Source organism: Salmo trutta, chromosome 5 (assembly GCF_901001165.1).
Source record: "Salmo trutta chromosome 5, fSalTru1.1, whole genome shotgun sequence".
Classification (NCBI taxonomy): Eukaryota; Metazoa; Chordata; class Actinopteri; order Salmoniformes; family Salmonidae; genus Salmo; species Salmo trutta.
The window spans coordinates 23873597-23890187 of NC_042961.1; the positions used below are offsets into that span (position 1 = coordinate 23873597).

The following is a 16591-nucleotide window of genomic DNA, read 5'->3' on the forward strand; positions in this document are numbered from 1 at the left end:
GCAGCTTCCACTGCCAACAGTATATTGAGACCCCGACCGGGTAGCAAAAAAAGAAAAGGGAGTTCGGCCCGCCAGTTGCCCATCACTGACCTAAAAAACGCTTGTATGCGATTAAGAAAAACGCCATTACACAAACAGTATTACACTCAGCTGTGTGTCAAATTGAGGCGCGCCAGTTAGCCACTCGGCTCCGGTCTGGAAGGGAAGCAAGCCGTGCCAAAGCGGGCGGAGTCTGATAAACTCTGCCTATCCTCCGGTCGTTCCTAGTTACCACAGCCAGAAGGTCATAAACCTCGTTTATTTCTAAAACGAATCTTCTCAAAATGTGATTTTAAACCTAACCACACTGATAACCACACCCTAACCTTGAATTAAGACCAAAAAGCTCATTTTAGTTTTGATGAATTTTTACGATAGCCTAACGGACCATACTGACGTTGTGACGGTGGTAACTAGTGGAAACCCTATCCTCCCTCCCCCGGCGGAGGTGTACGATCGTGGAGTCGAGCAAGAGAGCGTGATTAACTGGCCAGAGAACCACGGTGTTGCTCCGGACTGACAATTCACTGCGACTCGGCAGAGCCCAAGTTTGCTACGAGACGGCCGCGACCACTGCGAGAACAGTTGGCTTGAGAAATCTCCGCCTTGACCGCCTGTCTGGGTAGCCCGCATAGAGGCCGACATCCCACTACTTGCCAAATACAGGACTGGAAACGACTGCAGAATAGGACCCGTCATAACAGGAATATCTATCGGCGTCTGCTCGGCTATTTCTCCCAGAAATGGACGGTTTCGCCGGCAGTTTGGGTAAGTTAAAGACGAACTCTAGCCTATTAATAGAATTCACATAGTCTATAGTACATCCAAGTCTGCTATCTTAATGTACAGGCTACACGTGTCAGTGCTTTATTAAACCAATGGAGTTAACGTTGTAACAGATGTTAACGTTGTAACAACCGGAATTCTGACATCCAGACAGAGGTTGCCTGCAATGTGTTAAAGTGCAAAACATTAACGTTATACGAGTGTCCTTATTTTATTGCTTTGCTTTTCTGTGCTGGATATCGCAAGTAGGCTTCACTTGACATAGGCTACCAAATACCGCAATAGGGTTCTAAACAATGCGAGGGATATTGTGCTATTCTCTCATACGCATTCGGTTGTGAGTTCATGCTGTATCTACGTCAATTGCCATTTATTGCCATGGCAAGGAGTCCTTTGAAACCGCCCGAAACAAAGACTTGTGGGTTGAAGAAACGATTCGACAGGAAATTATTTATTTATCCAGTTAGTCTGCCAGTGCGCGTAGGGTCGTGTGTGTGTGTGTGTGTGTGTGTGTAGAGACGGAGACAGACAGACAGAGAGACGGAGAGACAGACAGAGAGCCAGACAGAGAGAGAGAGCAAGGGGACGTGTCAGATGAGTGGCAGTCCAAGAAGGGGGCCGTCTAAAGGTTCTAATATAGACGTACACAATGACATTATAACTGACTGATATTCTAACAAAATGACTTAAACTTCCTCTTCATGGTACCAGGCACTGATTATGATTAGAATATGCACAAATAAGGTGTGTGTTCCAACTTCCTTATTATCACATTTTTATGAATCTCAAAGACTGATCGGCTATGTAAACAATAATACAATATCCCACAGAATACTGTCAATTCTGTAAATTGCACACCCCATAGGAAAGATAGTCACAGATGGTCTATAAAACACCTCTGAGTTAACTGCAGGTGACTTCGGACAGTGTTTCTCTTTGATTACAGCGATGAAGCACCATGCATGGTGTCAGTTGCTCTCGATGTCACTTAAATTCTTGCTGTTGTTGGGCTACACGTGTGCATAGTTCGTTTTTTTTTGTGGCAGTGGGAGTCAGTGTGTGTGTTTATGCACGCTTGATATAGAGTGAGTGGTGGTAGTGTCATTCTGTCCTTGTCCTTCCCATTTAAATGCGGTAAGAGTCTCTCTCTCGCTCTCACACACAGAGAGAGAGAGTCTCATTCCCTCCCTCAACCTTCATGTTTGAATGCAGTAAAGTTAAAGGATGCAGACTTTAGCCAAGCCCTAGATCACTGCAGAGGAGGAGGAGGAGGAGAGTGTGAGAGAGAGGGTGCCCACGCAGCCTATGAGGCTTTGGGTGCATAGCACGCCACGGCATACATGCTCAGTCATCATACCCGCTCTGCAGTGTCCGTATGCTGTGCCAGCCTGTTCTCAACGCTTACTGTAGTGCTGAATTAGTCAGTGCAACACACACACACACACACACACACACACGTTGGTTTACATAGAGCACTATTATGCAATCACTTATGATATATTTACTGTAGAGACAGACATACGCCACGTAGTTTCATATACACACTGCCCTCAGGGCATAAGCAACACACCATGTCACATATGCGCCCACAGTGTAAAGAAACTTACTTTATGGGATTTATTTTCTGCCTGCATAGGAAGGATCTCTCTTGCACAATAATTGAAGTGACAGAGCACGAGGTTTGCTGGGGCATTGCAGTGATAGATATGGGTGCAGCTGTAATGTATTGTTTAACTGTGTATTGATAGTGTGTCATATTGTTGTTGAATTAAATTAAAGATTCACACCACTGCTAAAATAGGATCAAGCTCTGGTTGGTAACCTTTGCTATAAACCCAGAAAGTCAGAGGACTTAGTTATTGATATAAGCAGCATCATAAATGTACTTCAGTAGTACTTCATGTGGTTGTATGTACTGGGTGTGAGTGGATGGCAGTGTCACTGTGCCTGGTCAATGCCAAGACAGTTAACGGGGCGCCTACACTTTTAGAAAAAAGGTTCCTTATAGAATCAAAGAACCCTTTTATAGGGTTCTTTGATCAGAACCCTAGAGGTTCTTTACTGAACCAAAATGGTTCCATATAGAACCCTACATGATGCCATTTATGAATTGTTGCTACTACTATTAAATAGTAATATTGAGCTAAGAATATAATTGAGTAATGGACAAAAGAATATCAGCATAGAATTTAGTGTAATTATATGCAAACAGTTTGGAAATATGCACTGTGTTTGAATGATGGCCCACGTCAACTCTGGCAGACTTCTTTACAATACTGAATTAAATAAGAATGTTGACTTAACTTGTAGCGACGTAAGAAGCAAAATTTGTTTTTCCATCAAAATCATTTTTATTGCGAGCTAACGTGAAGTAAAAGGAATTTGCATATATCATGAGAAAATATACCTTGCCCTTATTAAACTCCAGAAATCAACATCCATTGCTGGAAAATGAACTAGTTTGATTGCTATCGATTTGTAAATAAATTAATTTTGCGCATGGAGAGTTTGAGTTATGAAAGTTGGACTGGACCTCGAATTCTCGGCGCAGGAAACACTTTGACGAGCTTCAAAAAACAAATGTTATTTTCTGGCAATCGTGGCTTATTCTGTGCCAGATGTTAAACAAACCGTTCTAAATGGATAATGTAAATGATTAGGCCTATTTTGGTGATTGACTTGTCATTTCTTCAACTTGAGGCAATTTCGAGGTAGGAAGTGTTTGTGTTGCCCAGTAGCCTATAGGTTCATGCTGGAATAGGCTACTGAGGATGCGTTAATAACATGAACTGAATTAGCTTGTAGCCTAATCTGACGGACTGTTACCAACAATCTAATGCAGCCATTGTAACAACAGCTGAGCTGATCGCAATTGCGGTAAGCTGCGACCATGATCACAATTCATAACTTCCAATTTAATTAACTAAACATGAATAACTGAATAATAAAGGCTACAGCAGCAATAAACTGAAGTTATTGGTTTATTAAATCTGTTCGCCAGGTCCAGGTAGTCTACACAAGTGGCACAAATTGATTTGCAATGACTCCAGTGATATCGCATCAAATGCAGGCTACAGTAGCCTACAATAGCATAGATGCAAATGTATCATTCTCCACATTTTTAATGTCAGTTTCATTGGGAACTTTTCCCGTAACAGAAGCACGCAAAGGAGTTCCATTTCAAATTTCCGCTCGAGACCCAACAACTGAGCATGCGCAAATCCCTTAACTCGCTTGATACGGTTTTCCATAAGCAAAGTTGGCACACCTCTTCCAAGTGAATTTATCTAACGCGCTCTAGTGCGCCCAAAGTTGATTTTAAACGGTTTTCCAGTGCGTTTGTCGCAGTTATTTTGTTGACGTACATCAGTTCTAGCGGGTAATTTTTTTATGGAAGAAGGGTTTAACTTCTATGGGCTACGTGGGACGCTAGCGTCCCACCTGTGGGACACAGCCAGTAAAATATCAGGGCGGCAAATTCAAAACAACAAAATGTCATAATTCAACTTTCTCAAACATACACTTCTCCTTGATGTAACCACATTGTCCGATTTCAAAAAGGCTTTACAGCGAAAGCAAAACATTAGATTATGTTAGGAGAGTACATAGACAAAAATAATCACACAGCCATTTTCCAAGCAAGGACATGTGTCAATAAAACCCAAAACACAGCTAAATGAAGCACTAACCTGACGATCTTCATCAGATGACACTCCTAGGACATTGTTAGACAATACATGTATGTTTTGTTCGATAAAGTTCATATTTATATCCAAAAACAGCATTTTACATTGGCGCGTGATGTTCAGAAAATGTATTCCCACCAAAACCTCCGGTGAATGTGCACATCAATTTACAAAAATACTCATCATAAACGTTGACAAAATATATAACAATTATTTAAAGAATTATAGACTACTCCTGGATGCAACCGCTGTGTCTTATTTTAAAATAGCTTTACGGAGAAAGCACATTTTTCAATATTCTTAGTACATAGCTCAACCATCACAGCAAGCTATACAGACACCCGCCAAGTTCGGGGCAACCTAAACTCAGAATTAGTATTAGAAATATTGTCTTACCTTTGCTGATCTTCGTCAGAATGCACTTTCAAGACTGCTACTTCCACAAGATATGTTGTTTTTGTTCGAAATAATCCATATTTTTGTCCAAATACCTCCCTTTTGTTCGTGCGTATAGATCACTTATCCAAAGGCATAACGCGCGAGCGTGGTACCAGAGACAAAGTCCAAATGTTCCATTACCGTACTTAGAAGCATGTCAAACGCTGTTTAAAATCAATTTTTATGGTATTTTTAACGTAAAATTGTGATAATATTCCAACCGGACAATAGCATATCCATTCAAGAAGAAAAAGATGGAACGGCGCACTGCACATATCCAATCCCTTTGTCCACAGGCAGTCCACTGATTGACTGAGCTCCTATTATCTGCCCAGTGACAAGAGAATGCTGAAATAACTTTCTGAAGGCTGTTGACAGCCAATGGAAGCCTTAGGAAGTGCAGCGTGACCCCACAGAAACTGTAGTTTTGATAGAGAATCAAAAGAAGAACTACAATTCTTAGACTTTCCACTTCCTGGTTGGATTTTTCTCAGGTTTTTGCCTGCCATATGAGTTCTGTTATACTCACAGACACCATTCAAACAGTTTTAGAAACTTCAGTGTTTTCTATCCAATTCTACTAATAATATGCATATTCTAGTTTCAGGGCAAGAGTAGTAACCAGTTTAATTTGGGTACGTTTTTTCATCCGGCTGTGAAAATACTGCCCCTACACCCCAACAGGTTTTAAGAGTGTCTGCTTTTATGAAACACATTATTTCTTTCTTTTTCTCATTCTAGCTACAGTAGCGTTTACGTTGCAACAGCACAGGTTTATATGAACCGTGCTGTTTGCCAATCAGACCTCAGCAACAACGTTGCAAAGTAAATACATGTTTTTAGAATTTTTTGCTAATTAATTCTAAATTAAATGCAGAAATATCAAATTTGCATAAGTATTCACACCCCTGAGTCAATACATGTCATCACATTTGGCAGCGATTACATGTGTGGGTCTTTCTGGATAAGTCTCTACGAGCTTTGCACACCTGGATTGTACAATGTTTTGTATATTATTATTTTTTTAATTCTTCAAGCTCTGTCAAGTTGGTTTGTTGATTATTGCTAGACAGCCATTTTCAACTCTTCCAACAGCTTTTAAGCCAATTTAAGTCAATACTGCAACTAGGCCACTCAGGAACATCCAATGTCGTCTTGGTAAGCAACTCCAGTGTATATTTGTCCTTGTGTTTTAAGTTATTGTCTAGCTGAAAAGTGCATTTTTCTCCCAGTGTCTGTTGGAAAACAGACTGAACCAGGTTTACCTCAAGAATTTTGCCTGTGCTTAGTGCTATTCTGTTTATTTTTATAAACCGATGACAAGCATACCCATAACATGATGCAACCACCATGCTTGAAAATTTGAATAGTGGTACTAGGTGATGGGTTGTGTTTGCACCGACCATACCATAATGACAAAGTAAAAATGTAGAATTTTTGTTGTTGTTGCATATGTATAAAAATAATGAAATATCCCATTTACATGAGTATTCAGACCCTTTACAAGCTCCTTTGGCAACAATTACAGCCTCAAGTCTTCTTGGCTATGATGCTACAAGCTTTACACACCTGTATTTGGGGAGTTTTTCCATTCTTCTCAGCAGATCCTCTCAAGCTCTGCCAGGTTGGATGGGGAGCGTCGCACAGCTATTTTATGGTCTCTCCAGAGATGTTCGATTGGGTTCAAGTCCGGCCTCTGGCAGGGCCACTCAAGGACATTCAGAGACTTGTCCTGAAGCCACTCCTGTGTTGTGTGCCAAAGACCCCTCAGAAACATCAATACTCCTTAGCCAGCTGTATCAAAAGCGTGCGCCAAGTCAATAAAAATAGCAGCACAACATTGCTTAGAATCAAGGGCAATGGTGACATCATTCAGGACCTTTAAGGTTGCAGTGACACATCCATAACCTGAGCGGAAACTAGATTGCATACCTGAGAGAATACTATAGACATCAAGATAGCCAGTCAGTTGATTATTGACAAGTTTGACACTTTTGATAAACAGGGCAAAATAGAAATAGGCCTATAACAATTAGGATCAGCTTGATCTCCCCCTTTAAATAAAGGACGAACCGTGGCTGCCTTCCAAGCAATGGGAACCTCCCCAGAAAAGGTGAGACAGGCTTAGCGATGATAGGGGCAGCAACCTTAAAGAAGAATGGGTCAGACGGTTGACCCTGATGTTTTTTTGGGGTCAAGTTTCAGGAGCTCCTTTAGCACCTTGGACTCAGTGACTTACATTTACATTTTTTTTTCCTGCACGGAGAAACTTTGTAGCGGGGGACAAATAGGAAGGAGCATCGGGGATAGTCGTATTAGAAGGGGTGGGAGATGAGGAAATGTTGGACTGGCAAGGAGGCATGGCTGAAACAAATAGGAATCCTGACTTAATGAAGTGGTGATTAAAGAGCTCAGCCATGTGCTTCTTGTCAGTAACAACCACATCGTCAACATTAAGGGACAGCTGTGAGGAGGAGGGTTTATTATCCAGATCTTTAACAGTTTTCCAGAATTTCTTGGGGTTAGACCCAGAGAGAACTGCTTCTGAAAGTAACTAACTTTGACCTTCCGGATAGCCTGAGTGCACTTATTTCTCATTTGCCTGAACGAGAGCCAGTCAGCCTGAGTATGCATGTGCCGAGCGATTTGCCAAATGCAATTGAGGTGGAGTAACTCTGCAAGATCACGTTTGAACCAGGGGGTAAACCAGTTTTTAATTCTCATTTTCTTTATGGGGGCGTATTTGTTAACAATACCACTGGAAATATAAAAAAACAAGATCCAAGCGTCTTCGACAGAGGGGATCAAGCTGATTCTATACCATTTTACAGAGGCCAGTTCATGAAGGAAGGCTTGCTCATAACATTTTTTAGCAAGCATCTATTACAAATCAGGACAGGTCGTTTCACTGATCAGCCATTACGAACACAGGCTGTAAAACAGTGATCACTAAGCTCATTCCAGAAAACACGACTGATACCTATCAGGATTATTTGTGAGGATAATGTCAAGGAGAGGAGCCTTTTCTGGGTGTTTGGAGTCATACCTTGTGGGATTGGTAATAATCTGAGAGATTTAGGGAGTCCCATTGCTTTAGGACTTGGTCAGGTGGTTTTAAGCATGTCCCAGTTTAGGTCACCTAGCAGGAAAAATGTCTGACTAAGTGTAAGGGGCCAGGAAAGAGCTTAGGGCAGGTAGGGTACAGGCCGGTGCTGATGGAGGACGATGGCACCCAGCAACTGTCAACAAAGAGCTATTTGAACGTTTTTAAATAATTGCTTAAAACCAGCAAATCAAATTGTTTGGGGACAGACTTGGTAGAGACAACCGAGCACTGAAGGTGATCCTTTGTAAAGATTGCCACTCCACCACCTTTGGAAGATCTGTCTAGCCGAAAAAGGTTATAACCAGAAAGGTTAACATCAGCATTCAAAACGCTCTCCTTAACCACATCTCAGTAATAACCAACACATTTGTATTGGAGCTATGAACCCACACTTTCAATTGATCCATTTTAGGTAATAAGCTTCTAGTGTTAACATGCAGAAATCCCAGGCTTTTACGAGAGCAGAAGTCAGTGAAGCAGATCGAGCACAAGTCAGAATTGGGGCTAGCAACAGTAGATGGGTGTACAAGCACATTTCCAGATATCATCAACAGTAATACAATCAAGGCACAGCATAGGACAGGTAGAGCTCTACAGTGCTGATTTATGACATCGGAATTTGCATCAGATGGCAACAAGATCATATTGTACAGCAATTTCATCAGGTAACATGAGTACAAAGCTGGCGAGAGGTGGTTAGAAAAGGATGGGAGGCCAAAAGTCAGTGTAACCAATGGAGAGTCATATTCCCGAGTGTTGGAACAAAGTCTGTCCCACGGTTGGGTAAAGAAAATTCATAGTCACCAAAGCTTGCAGGAGACATGAGGCAAATAGCAAAATGCACAAGAAAAAAATTAAATCTATAACAACTTGGGGCTAGCCATTGTAAGTTCAGAGTCACTCGGCGAGCGAAAGCTCGGGAGAGGGGGGAGTGTGGTGGGGGTACCTGTACCAGACAGGGGGAGACAGGCCAGGGCAGACAGTGAACAGGTCGCCAGGTGGAATCCAACAGCAGTGCAGCAGGCAACAGGAGTAGGTGTCACACCCACTTGGGAGAAGCTTTTATTTCTGGAGGCAGATTTCTTGTAGAAAATGCCAGTGGATTTGAACAGCAGGAGGGGACTTCAAAGACTCCTGCCACCTGTTGGGCCCAAAGGCCTCGACACCTTTCACTTCACACAAAAGTGCTAATTGAAGTTGTATTTGGTCTGTCCTAGCAAGCCTGGCAGCCTTAACTCAGCATTCAGTCCCCATAAAGTAAAATATATCATTGTAATGTACTTTATTTTTAATTTCTCTTTTTCTTCTTGGCTTTCAATGTAGCATCAGACCAAACACTACGCAATCAGTTCCAGGTTGGAGGGTGTCCTCAGGTCTCTGCTGTTTGTTTGCTAGAGCACACTCCGTATAGCTTGGAAACAGGAAACCTTGGTAGCAGTAATCTATCCGGTTAATTTTGGCCAAAATTAGGTTGTAGGTTTGGAGTTTTGATCTGGAGCGAAGGCCATGCTGTGGAGGGTAGCATCCTGCATATGTCCCTGCCAAAAAGTCCAGGTTTATCTAACTCCAAATCTATCCTTTTGTAAAAGACATGTTGAAAAATGTGAGAGCTCACATGCAGCTCTGCCTCTCTAAATAATGAAGAGTCTTGGTGGTTCCAAACATCTTCCATTTAAGAATGATGGAGGCCACTGTGTTCTTGGAGACCATCAATGCTGCAGAAATTAGTTGGTACCCATCCCCAGATCTGTGCCTCGACACAATCCTGTCTCGGCGCTCTACAGACAATTCCTTCCACTTCATGGCTTGAATTTTGCTCTGACATGCCCTGTCAACTGTGGGACCTTATATAGACAGGTGTGTGCCCTTTCAAAATCATGTCCAATCAATTGAATTTACCACAGGTGGACTCCAATCAAGTTGTAGAAACGTCTCAAGGATGATCAATGGAAACAGGATGCACCTGAGCTCAATGTTGAGTCTCATAGCAAAGGGTCTAAATACTTATGTAAATAAGCTATTTAAGTTTTTCATTTTTAATACATTTGCAAATATTTCTAAAAACCTGTTTTCGCTTTGTCCTTATGGGGTATTGTGTGTAGATTGGTGAAGACATTTTTGTATTTAATCCATTTTAGAATAAGGTTGTAACGTAACAAAATGTGAAAAAGGGGAAGGGGTCTGAATACATTCCGAATGCGCTGTATAACCTTTTTTAGTAAAGGGTTCTTTAATCTCGTCCAAAGAACTAAAAGGTTCTATATGGAGCCCCAAATAACCTTTTTTTCTAAGAGTGTAAGCCTGAAAGCGGTTAAAGAGGTTAAATGTGTAACCTCCAGGAGCCAGGTGCTAGTGTTCACTCCCTGCTCCCTTGCCCTGTACCTACCCCATGCCCCCTGCCCCCTGTCCCATTCACATGCTGCTGACTAGTGTTTGTGTTTGGGGAAAATCTATTATGTGAATGTTAAGACCATATTTTGGGACAAAATCAGCACCGCTTGTGTGTTCTTGACATTTGCTGTACTTGTGGTATATGTGTTTACACCTACAGTGTAAAATATAATACATCAAATATTTTCCCTCTGAGTGAATATGGGTCAGTGTGGCATTGCTCACTGCCCAACTACACTGAACCCATGTGTGTGTGTGCCTACAGATCTTTGTGTGTTTGGTAGCTGCACTAAAGACAACCAGAGGATCAGGTTACGGAATTCCATCCTGGTGAAAGTGGAGGGAGAGAGAAAGAGCAGGGAGAGAAAGAAGGAGGGAGAGAGAGCAAAGATCCGGAGCGGGATGCACATACTCCAGAGCGGTTCCAGATGCAGGAATGTCGCCTCCCAACTTCCCACATTTTTTCCCTCTCCATAACAATGTATTACATTACTGCTGGAATTAAAATAAACAAGACTCTCCTGCTCAACCTTGTCAGGCTTTGAGTGGTTATATGAGACCGAGAGCAGTGTGGACGGACAGACACTCAGACACTCAGTCAGTTGCCCCAGACTTGTCTGCACTACTTAAAGGCAGACGGATGCTACCACCAAATGGACATGCAGTTGACCGGGGCAGCTCTAGCAGGGCAGAACTTTGACGAACTGACTCGTTGGAAAGGTGACATCCTAGGACGGTGCCACGTTGAAAGTCACTGAGCTCTTCAGTATGGGCCATTCTGCTGCCAATGTTTGTCTATGGAGATTGCATGGCGTGTGCTCAAATTTTTTTTTATACACCTGTAAGCAACGGGTGTGGCTGAAATCGACAAATACTCAAATTTGAAGCGTCTACATACTTTTATATACATGGTGTTCTTAGCCATGGTTTTAGAGGATGTTTTTGTGGTATTTTCTAACTTGATTGTGTGCATATGTATTTGTTTATGCAGCTGCAGGACACGTGTTGGAGGTCCTGTCTGTTACAGGGGTTGTGTGTCTTGTGTGTATGTGTGTGGCATGGTACATGTGCTGGGTGTTTGTAAACATCTGTGCAGATGAATGAGAGACCTGCACAGCCTTTGATTCTGCCTTTCTTTCAACATGTCTCCGCTCTTACTGTGAACAGATGATGGAGGAGGGAGGGGAAAGATGGAGGGAGGGAGGGAAAGGAGGAAGGAGGGACAGCTTGGAGCGCTTCCCAGAGACCGACTGCTGGGAGTTTGTTCTTTGTTTTACTAAAAGTTGCACGTGTGTGTGTGTGTGTGGGTGTGTGTGTATCAAATCAAATGTTATTGGTCACATACACATGGTTAGCAGATGTTATTGCGAGTTTAGTGAAATGCTTATGCTTCTAGATCCGACAATGCAGCAGTATCTAACAGGTAATATCTACAATTTCACAACAAAACCTAATATCTAACAAATTCCACAACAAAACCTAATACACACAATCTAGTAAAGGAATGGGATGAGAATATATAAATATAAAATATATGGATGAGCAGTGACAGAGCAGCAAAGATGCAATAGATAGTAAAGACAAGATAGTGATGGATACAGTTGAAGTCGGAAGTTTACAAACACTTAGCTTGGAGTCATTAAAACTCGTTTTTCAACCACTCCACAAATGTCTTGTTAACAAACTATAGTTTTGGCAAGTCGGTTAGGACATCTACTTTGTGCATGACACAAGTATTTTTTCCAACAATTGTTTACAGACAGATTATATTCACCTATAATTCACTGTATCACAATTCCTGTGGGTCAGAAGTTTACATACACTAAGTTGACTGTGCCTTTAAACAGCTTGGAAAATTCCAGAAAATGATGTCATGGCTTTAGAAGCTTCTGATAGGCTAATTGACATCATTTGAGTCAATTGGAGGTGTACCTGTGGATGTATTTCAAGGCCTACCTTCAAACTCAGCGCCTCTTTGCTTGACATCATGGGAAAATCAAAAGAAATCAGCCAAGACCGCAGAAAAAAAATGTAGACCTCCACAAGTCTGGTTCATCCTTGGGAGCAATTTCCAAACACCTGAAGGTACCACGTTCATCTGTACAAACAATAGTACGCAAGTATAAACACCATGGAACCACGCAGTCGTCATACCGCTCAGGAAGGAGACGTGTTCCGTCTCCTGGAGATGAACGTACTTTGGTGCAAAAAGTGCAAATCAATCCCAGAACAAGAAGGACCTTGTGAAGATGCTGGAGGAAACAGGTACAAAAGTATCTATATCAACAGTAAAACGAGTCCTATATACATAACCTGAAAGGCCGCTCAGCAAGGAAGAAGCCACTGCTCCAAAACAGCCATAAAAAAGCCAGACTACGGGTTGCAACTGCACATGGGGACAAAGATCGTACTTTTTGGAGAAATGTCCTCTGGTCTGATGAAACAAAAATAGAACTGTTTGGGCATAATGACCATCGTTATGTTTGGAGGAAAAACCCAACACCATCCCAACCGTGAAGCATGGGGGTGGCGGCATCATGTTGTGGGGATGCTTTGCTGCAGGAGGGACTGGTGCACATCACAAAATAAATGGCATCATGAGGCGGGAAAATTTGTCGATATATTGAAGCAACATCTCAAGACATCAGTCAGGAAGTTAAAGCTTGGTCGCAAATGGGTCTTCCAAATGGACAATGACCCCAAGCATACTTCCAAAGTTGTGGCAAAATGGCTTATGGACAACAAAGTCAAGGTATTGGAGTGGCCATCACAAAGCCCTGACCTCAAGCCTATAGAACATTTGTTGGCAGAACTGAAAAAGCGTGTGCGAGCAAGGAGGCCTTGAAACCTGAATCATTTACACCAGCTCTGTCAGGAGGAATGGGCCCAAAATTCATCCAACTTGTTGTGGAAGCTTGTGGAAGGCAACCGAAACGTTTGACCCAAGGTAAATAATTGTTAAAGGCAATGCTACCAAATACTAAATGAGTGTATGTAAACTTCTGACCCACTGGGAATGTGATGAAAGAAATAAAAGCTGAAATAAATCATTCTCTCTACTATTATTCTGACATTTCACATTCTTAAAATAAAGTGGTGATCCTAACTGACCTAAGACAGGGAATGTTTACTAGGATTAAATGTCAGGAATTGTGAAAAACTAAGTTTAAATGTATTTGGCTAAGGTGTATGCAAACTTCCGACTTCAACTGTACATATGAGATGAGTAATGCAAGATATGTAAACATTCTTAAAGTGGCATTATTAAAGTGACTAGTGTTCCATTTATTAAAGTGGCCAATGATATCAAGTCCGTAGGTAGGCAGCCGCCTCTCTGTGCTAGTGATGGCTGTTTAACAATGTGATGGCCTTGAGATAGAAGCTGTTTTTCATTCTCTCTGTCCCAGCTTTGATGCACCTGTACTGACCTCGCCTTCTGGATGGAAGCGGGGTGAACAGGTATTGGCTTGGGGAGTTGATGTCCTTGATGATATTTTTTGCTTTCCTGTGACATCGGGTGTTGTAGGTGTCCTGTGGGGCAGGTTGTTTGCCCTGCGGTTGTGGGTGGTGCAGTTGCCGTACCAGGCAGTGATATAGCCCGACAGAATGCAGGTGAGGGTTTTCGGTGACAAGCTACATTTCCTGGTTCTGGTTGTACCTAGTGATCACTGGAGGATATGCAGTACCACTGTTGCGCCCCCTTCACCACACTGTCTGTGTGCGTGGACCATTTCAGTTTGTCGGTGATATGTACACCGAGGAACTTAAGACTTTCTACCTTCTCTACTGCTATTTTCCTGACACCACACTCCGAGGGCCTTCACCACCTCCCTGTAGGCTGTCTCGTGTGTGTGTGTGTGTGTGTGTGTGTGTGTGTGTGTGTGTGTGTGTAATTTGCTCATTAGTGGTACTGAATATCCTCCAGTGATCGCTAGGTACAACCAGAACCAGGAAGTAGAGTGATTTCCTGCCCACAGTTCACCAGGGATACACTCACAAACTAATACATATGCGTGCGCGCACACACACACACACACATTTTGTTATTCTATCCTCGTGGGGACCTAAAATCAAACCATTAACCCTAATTGTAACCCTAAACCTAACCCCTAAGCTTAAAATAGGCTTTGTCGTCATGGGAAGGTGGGAAATGTCCCAACAAGGGAGAATTGTCCTTGTTTAACTGTCCTTGTGGGGACTTTTGAGGATTTTAGGTCCCCACAAGAATAGAAGACACAGACACACACACACACCAGTGCGACTAAAAGAAAATCCAATAAAAGTTCCTGGGCCACACACACCATGCCCCGCCCCCTGCCACACAAGCAGGCAGCAAATCAAATCAAATTGTATTAGTCACATGCGCCAAATACAACAGGTGTAGACCTTACAGTGAAATGCTTACTTATGAGCCCCCAACCAACAATGCATTTAAAAAAAAAAATGGATAAGAATAAGAGATAATTACTTATTAGTTTTAAAGAGCAACAGTAAAATAACAATAGTGAGACTATATACAGGGGGGGTACCGATACAGAGGCAATGTACGGGGGCACTGGTTAGTTGAGGTAGTATGTACATGTAGGTAGAGTTATTAAAGTGACTATGCATAGATGACAACAGAGAGTAGCCGTGGTGTAAAGAGGGGGTGATGGGGGGGGGGGCACTACAAATAGTCTGGGTAGCCATTTGACTAGATGTTCAGGAGACTTATGGCTTGGGGTTAGAAGCTGTTTAGAAGCGTCTTGGACCTAGACTTGGTGCTCTGGTACCGCTTACCGTGCGGTAGCAGAGAGAACAGTCTATGACTAGGGTGGCTGGAGTCTTTGACAATTTTTAGTGCCTTCCTCTGACACCGCCTGGTATAGAGGTACTGGATGGCAGGAAGCTTGGCACCGGTGATGTACTGGGCTGTTCGCACTACCCTCTGTAGTGCCTTGCGGTCGGAGGCCGAGCAGTTGCCATACCAGGCAGTGATGCAAGCAGTCAGGATGCTCTCGATAGTGCAGCTGTAGAACCTTTTGAGGATCTGAGGACCCATGCCAAATCTTTTCAGTCTCCTGAGGGGGAATAGGTTCTGTCGTTCCCTCTTCACGATTGTCTTGGTGTGCTTGGACCATGATAGTTTGTTGATGATGTGGACACCAAGGAACTTGAAGCTCTCAATCTGCTCCACTGTAGCCCCGTCGATGAGAATGGGGGCGTGCTCGGTCCTCTTTTTCCTGTAGTCCACAATCATCTCCTTTGTCTTGATCACGTTGAGGGAGAGGTTGTTGTCCTGGAACCACGCGGCCAGGTCTCTGACCACCTCCCTATAGGCTGTCTCGTTGTTGTCGGTGATCAGGCCTACTACCACTGTTGTGTCATCGGCAAAGAACACAGTTCCTCGGCGCTATTTATTCTCTCAACAAGCTGTCAATTCATGCACTCAACAAGAATGATGCTGCTTTCAACGTTGCTTCTAAATATTAATCAACGGCATGTTCTGAATCAGATGGCCTATTCTAAAATCTTTGCCTAAATGCAACATCTATCTCCTGAGTGGCGCAGCGGTCCAAGGCACTGCATCTCAGTGTTAGAGGCGTCACTACCGACACCCTGGTTCGAATCCAGGCTTTATCACAACCGGCTGTGATTGGGAGTTCAATAGGCCGGCGCACAATTGGCCCAGCGTCGTCCGGGTTTGGCCGGTGTAAGCTGTCATTGTAAATAAGAATTCTTAACTGACTTGCCTAGTTAAATAAAGGTATTATTTTTTTTTTTTAAAGGATCCGATGGGAAAAACTGACCATCACTTATGTTCCTACCCTGTCGTAACTCCTTCCTGACCTTTTTATTTGTTGTCATGCCCAACAACACCAACCATAGAATTAGAATAATCTTTCTATTTATATAATTCCAACAGTTCACCTAAGTTTTTTAAAGTATTGCAGGTGAAATTGCAATATTTGGTTGAAAAATCGCAATGAGATATTTTGCACATATTGTGCAGCCCTACTAACAACCTGGTAACTTTACCAGTATATGCCAGCATGTGGTGGCACAGAAAAAAAGGTAAAGTGATATCTTCTTCAGGAGAAGTGCTTCAAAAATTGTAGGATTCATATAGGCCCAATGTAGGCTATATCTCAATCAATTAAAACAT

General features: G+C 42.6%; 1 protein-coding gene across 1 annotated transcript in view; it reads left to right on the forward strand.

Annotated features, from left to right (window-relative positions):
• Window positions 1-229: 229 nt before the first annotated feature.
• LOC115193916 (echinoderm microtubule-associated protein-like 4) overlaps window positions 230-16591 on the forward strand; it is a 108139-nt gene continuing 91777 nt past the window's right edge. The window contains exon 1 of the mRNA XM_029753066.1: window positions 230-807. Within this exon, the coding sequence (XP_029608926.1) occupies window positions 783-807 (25 nt within the window). The 5' untranslated portion in view covers window positions 230-782. The remainder of the gene's footprint in view (window positions 808-16591) is intronic.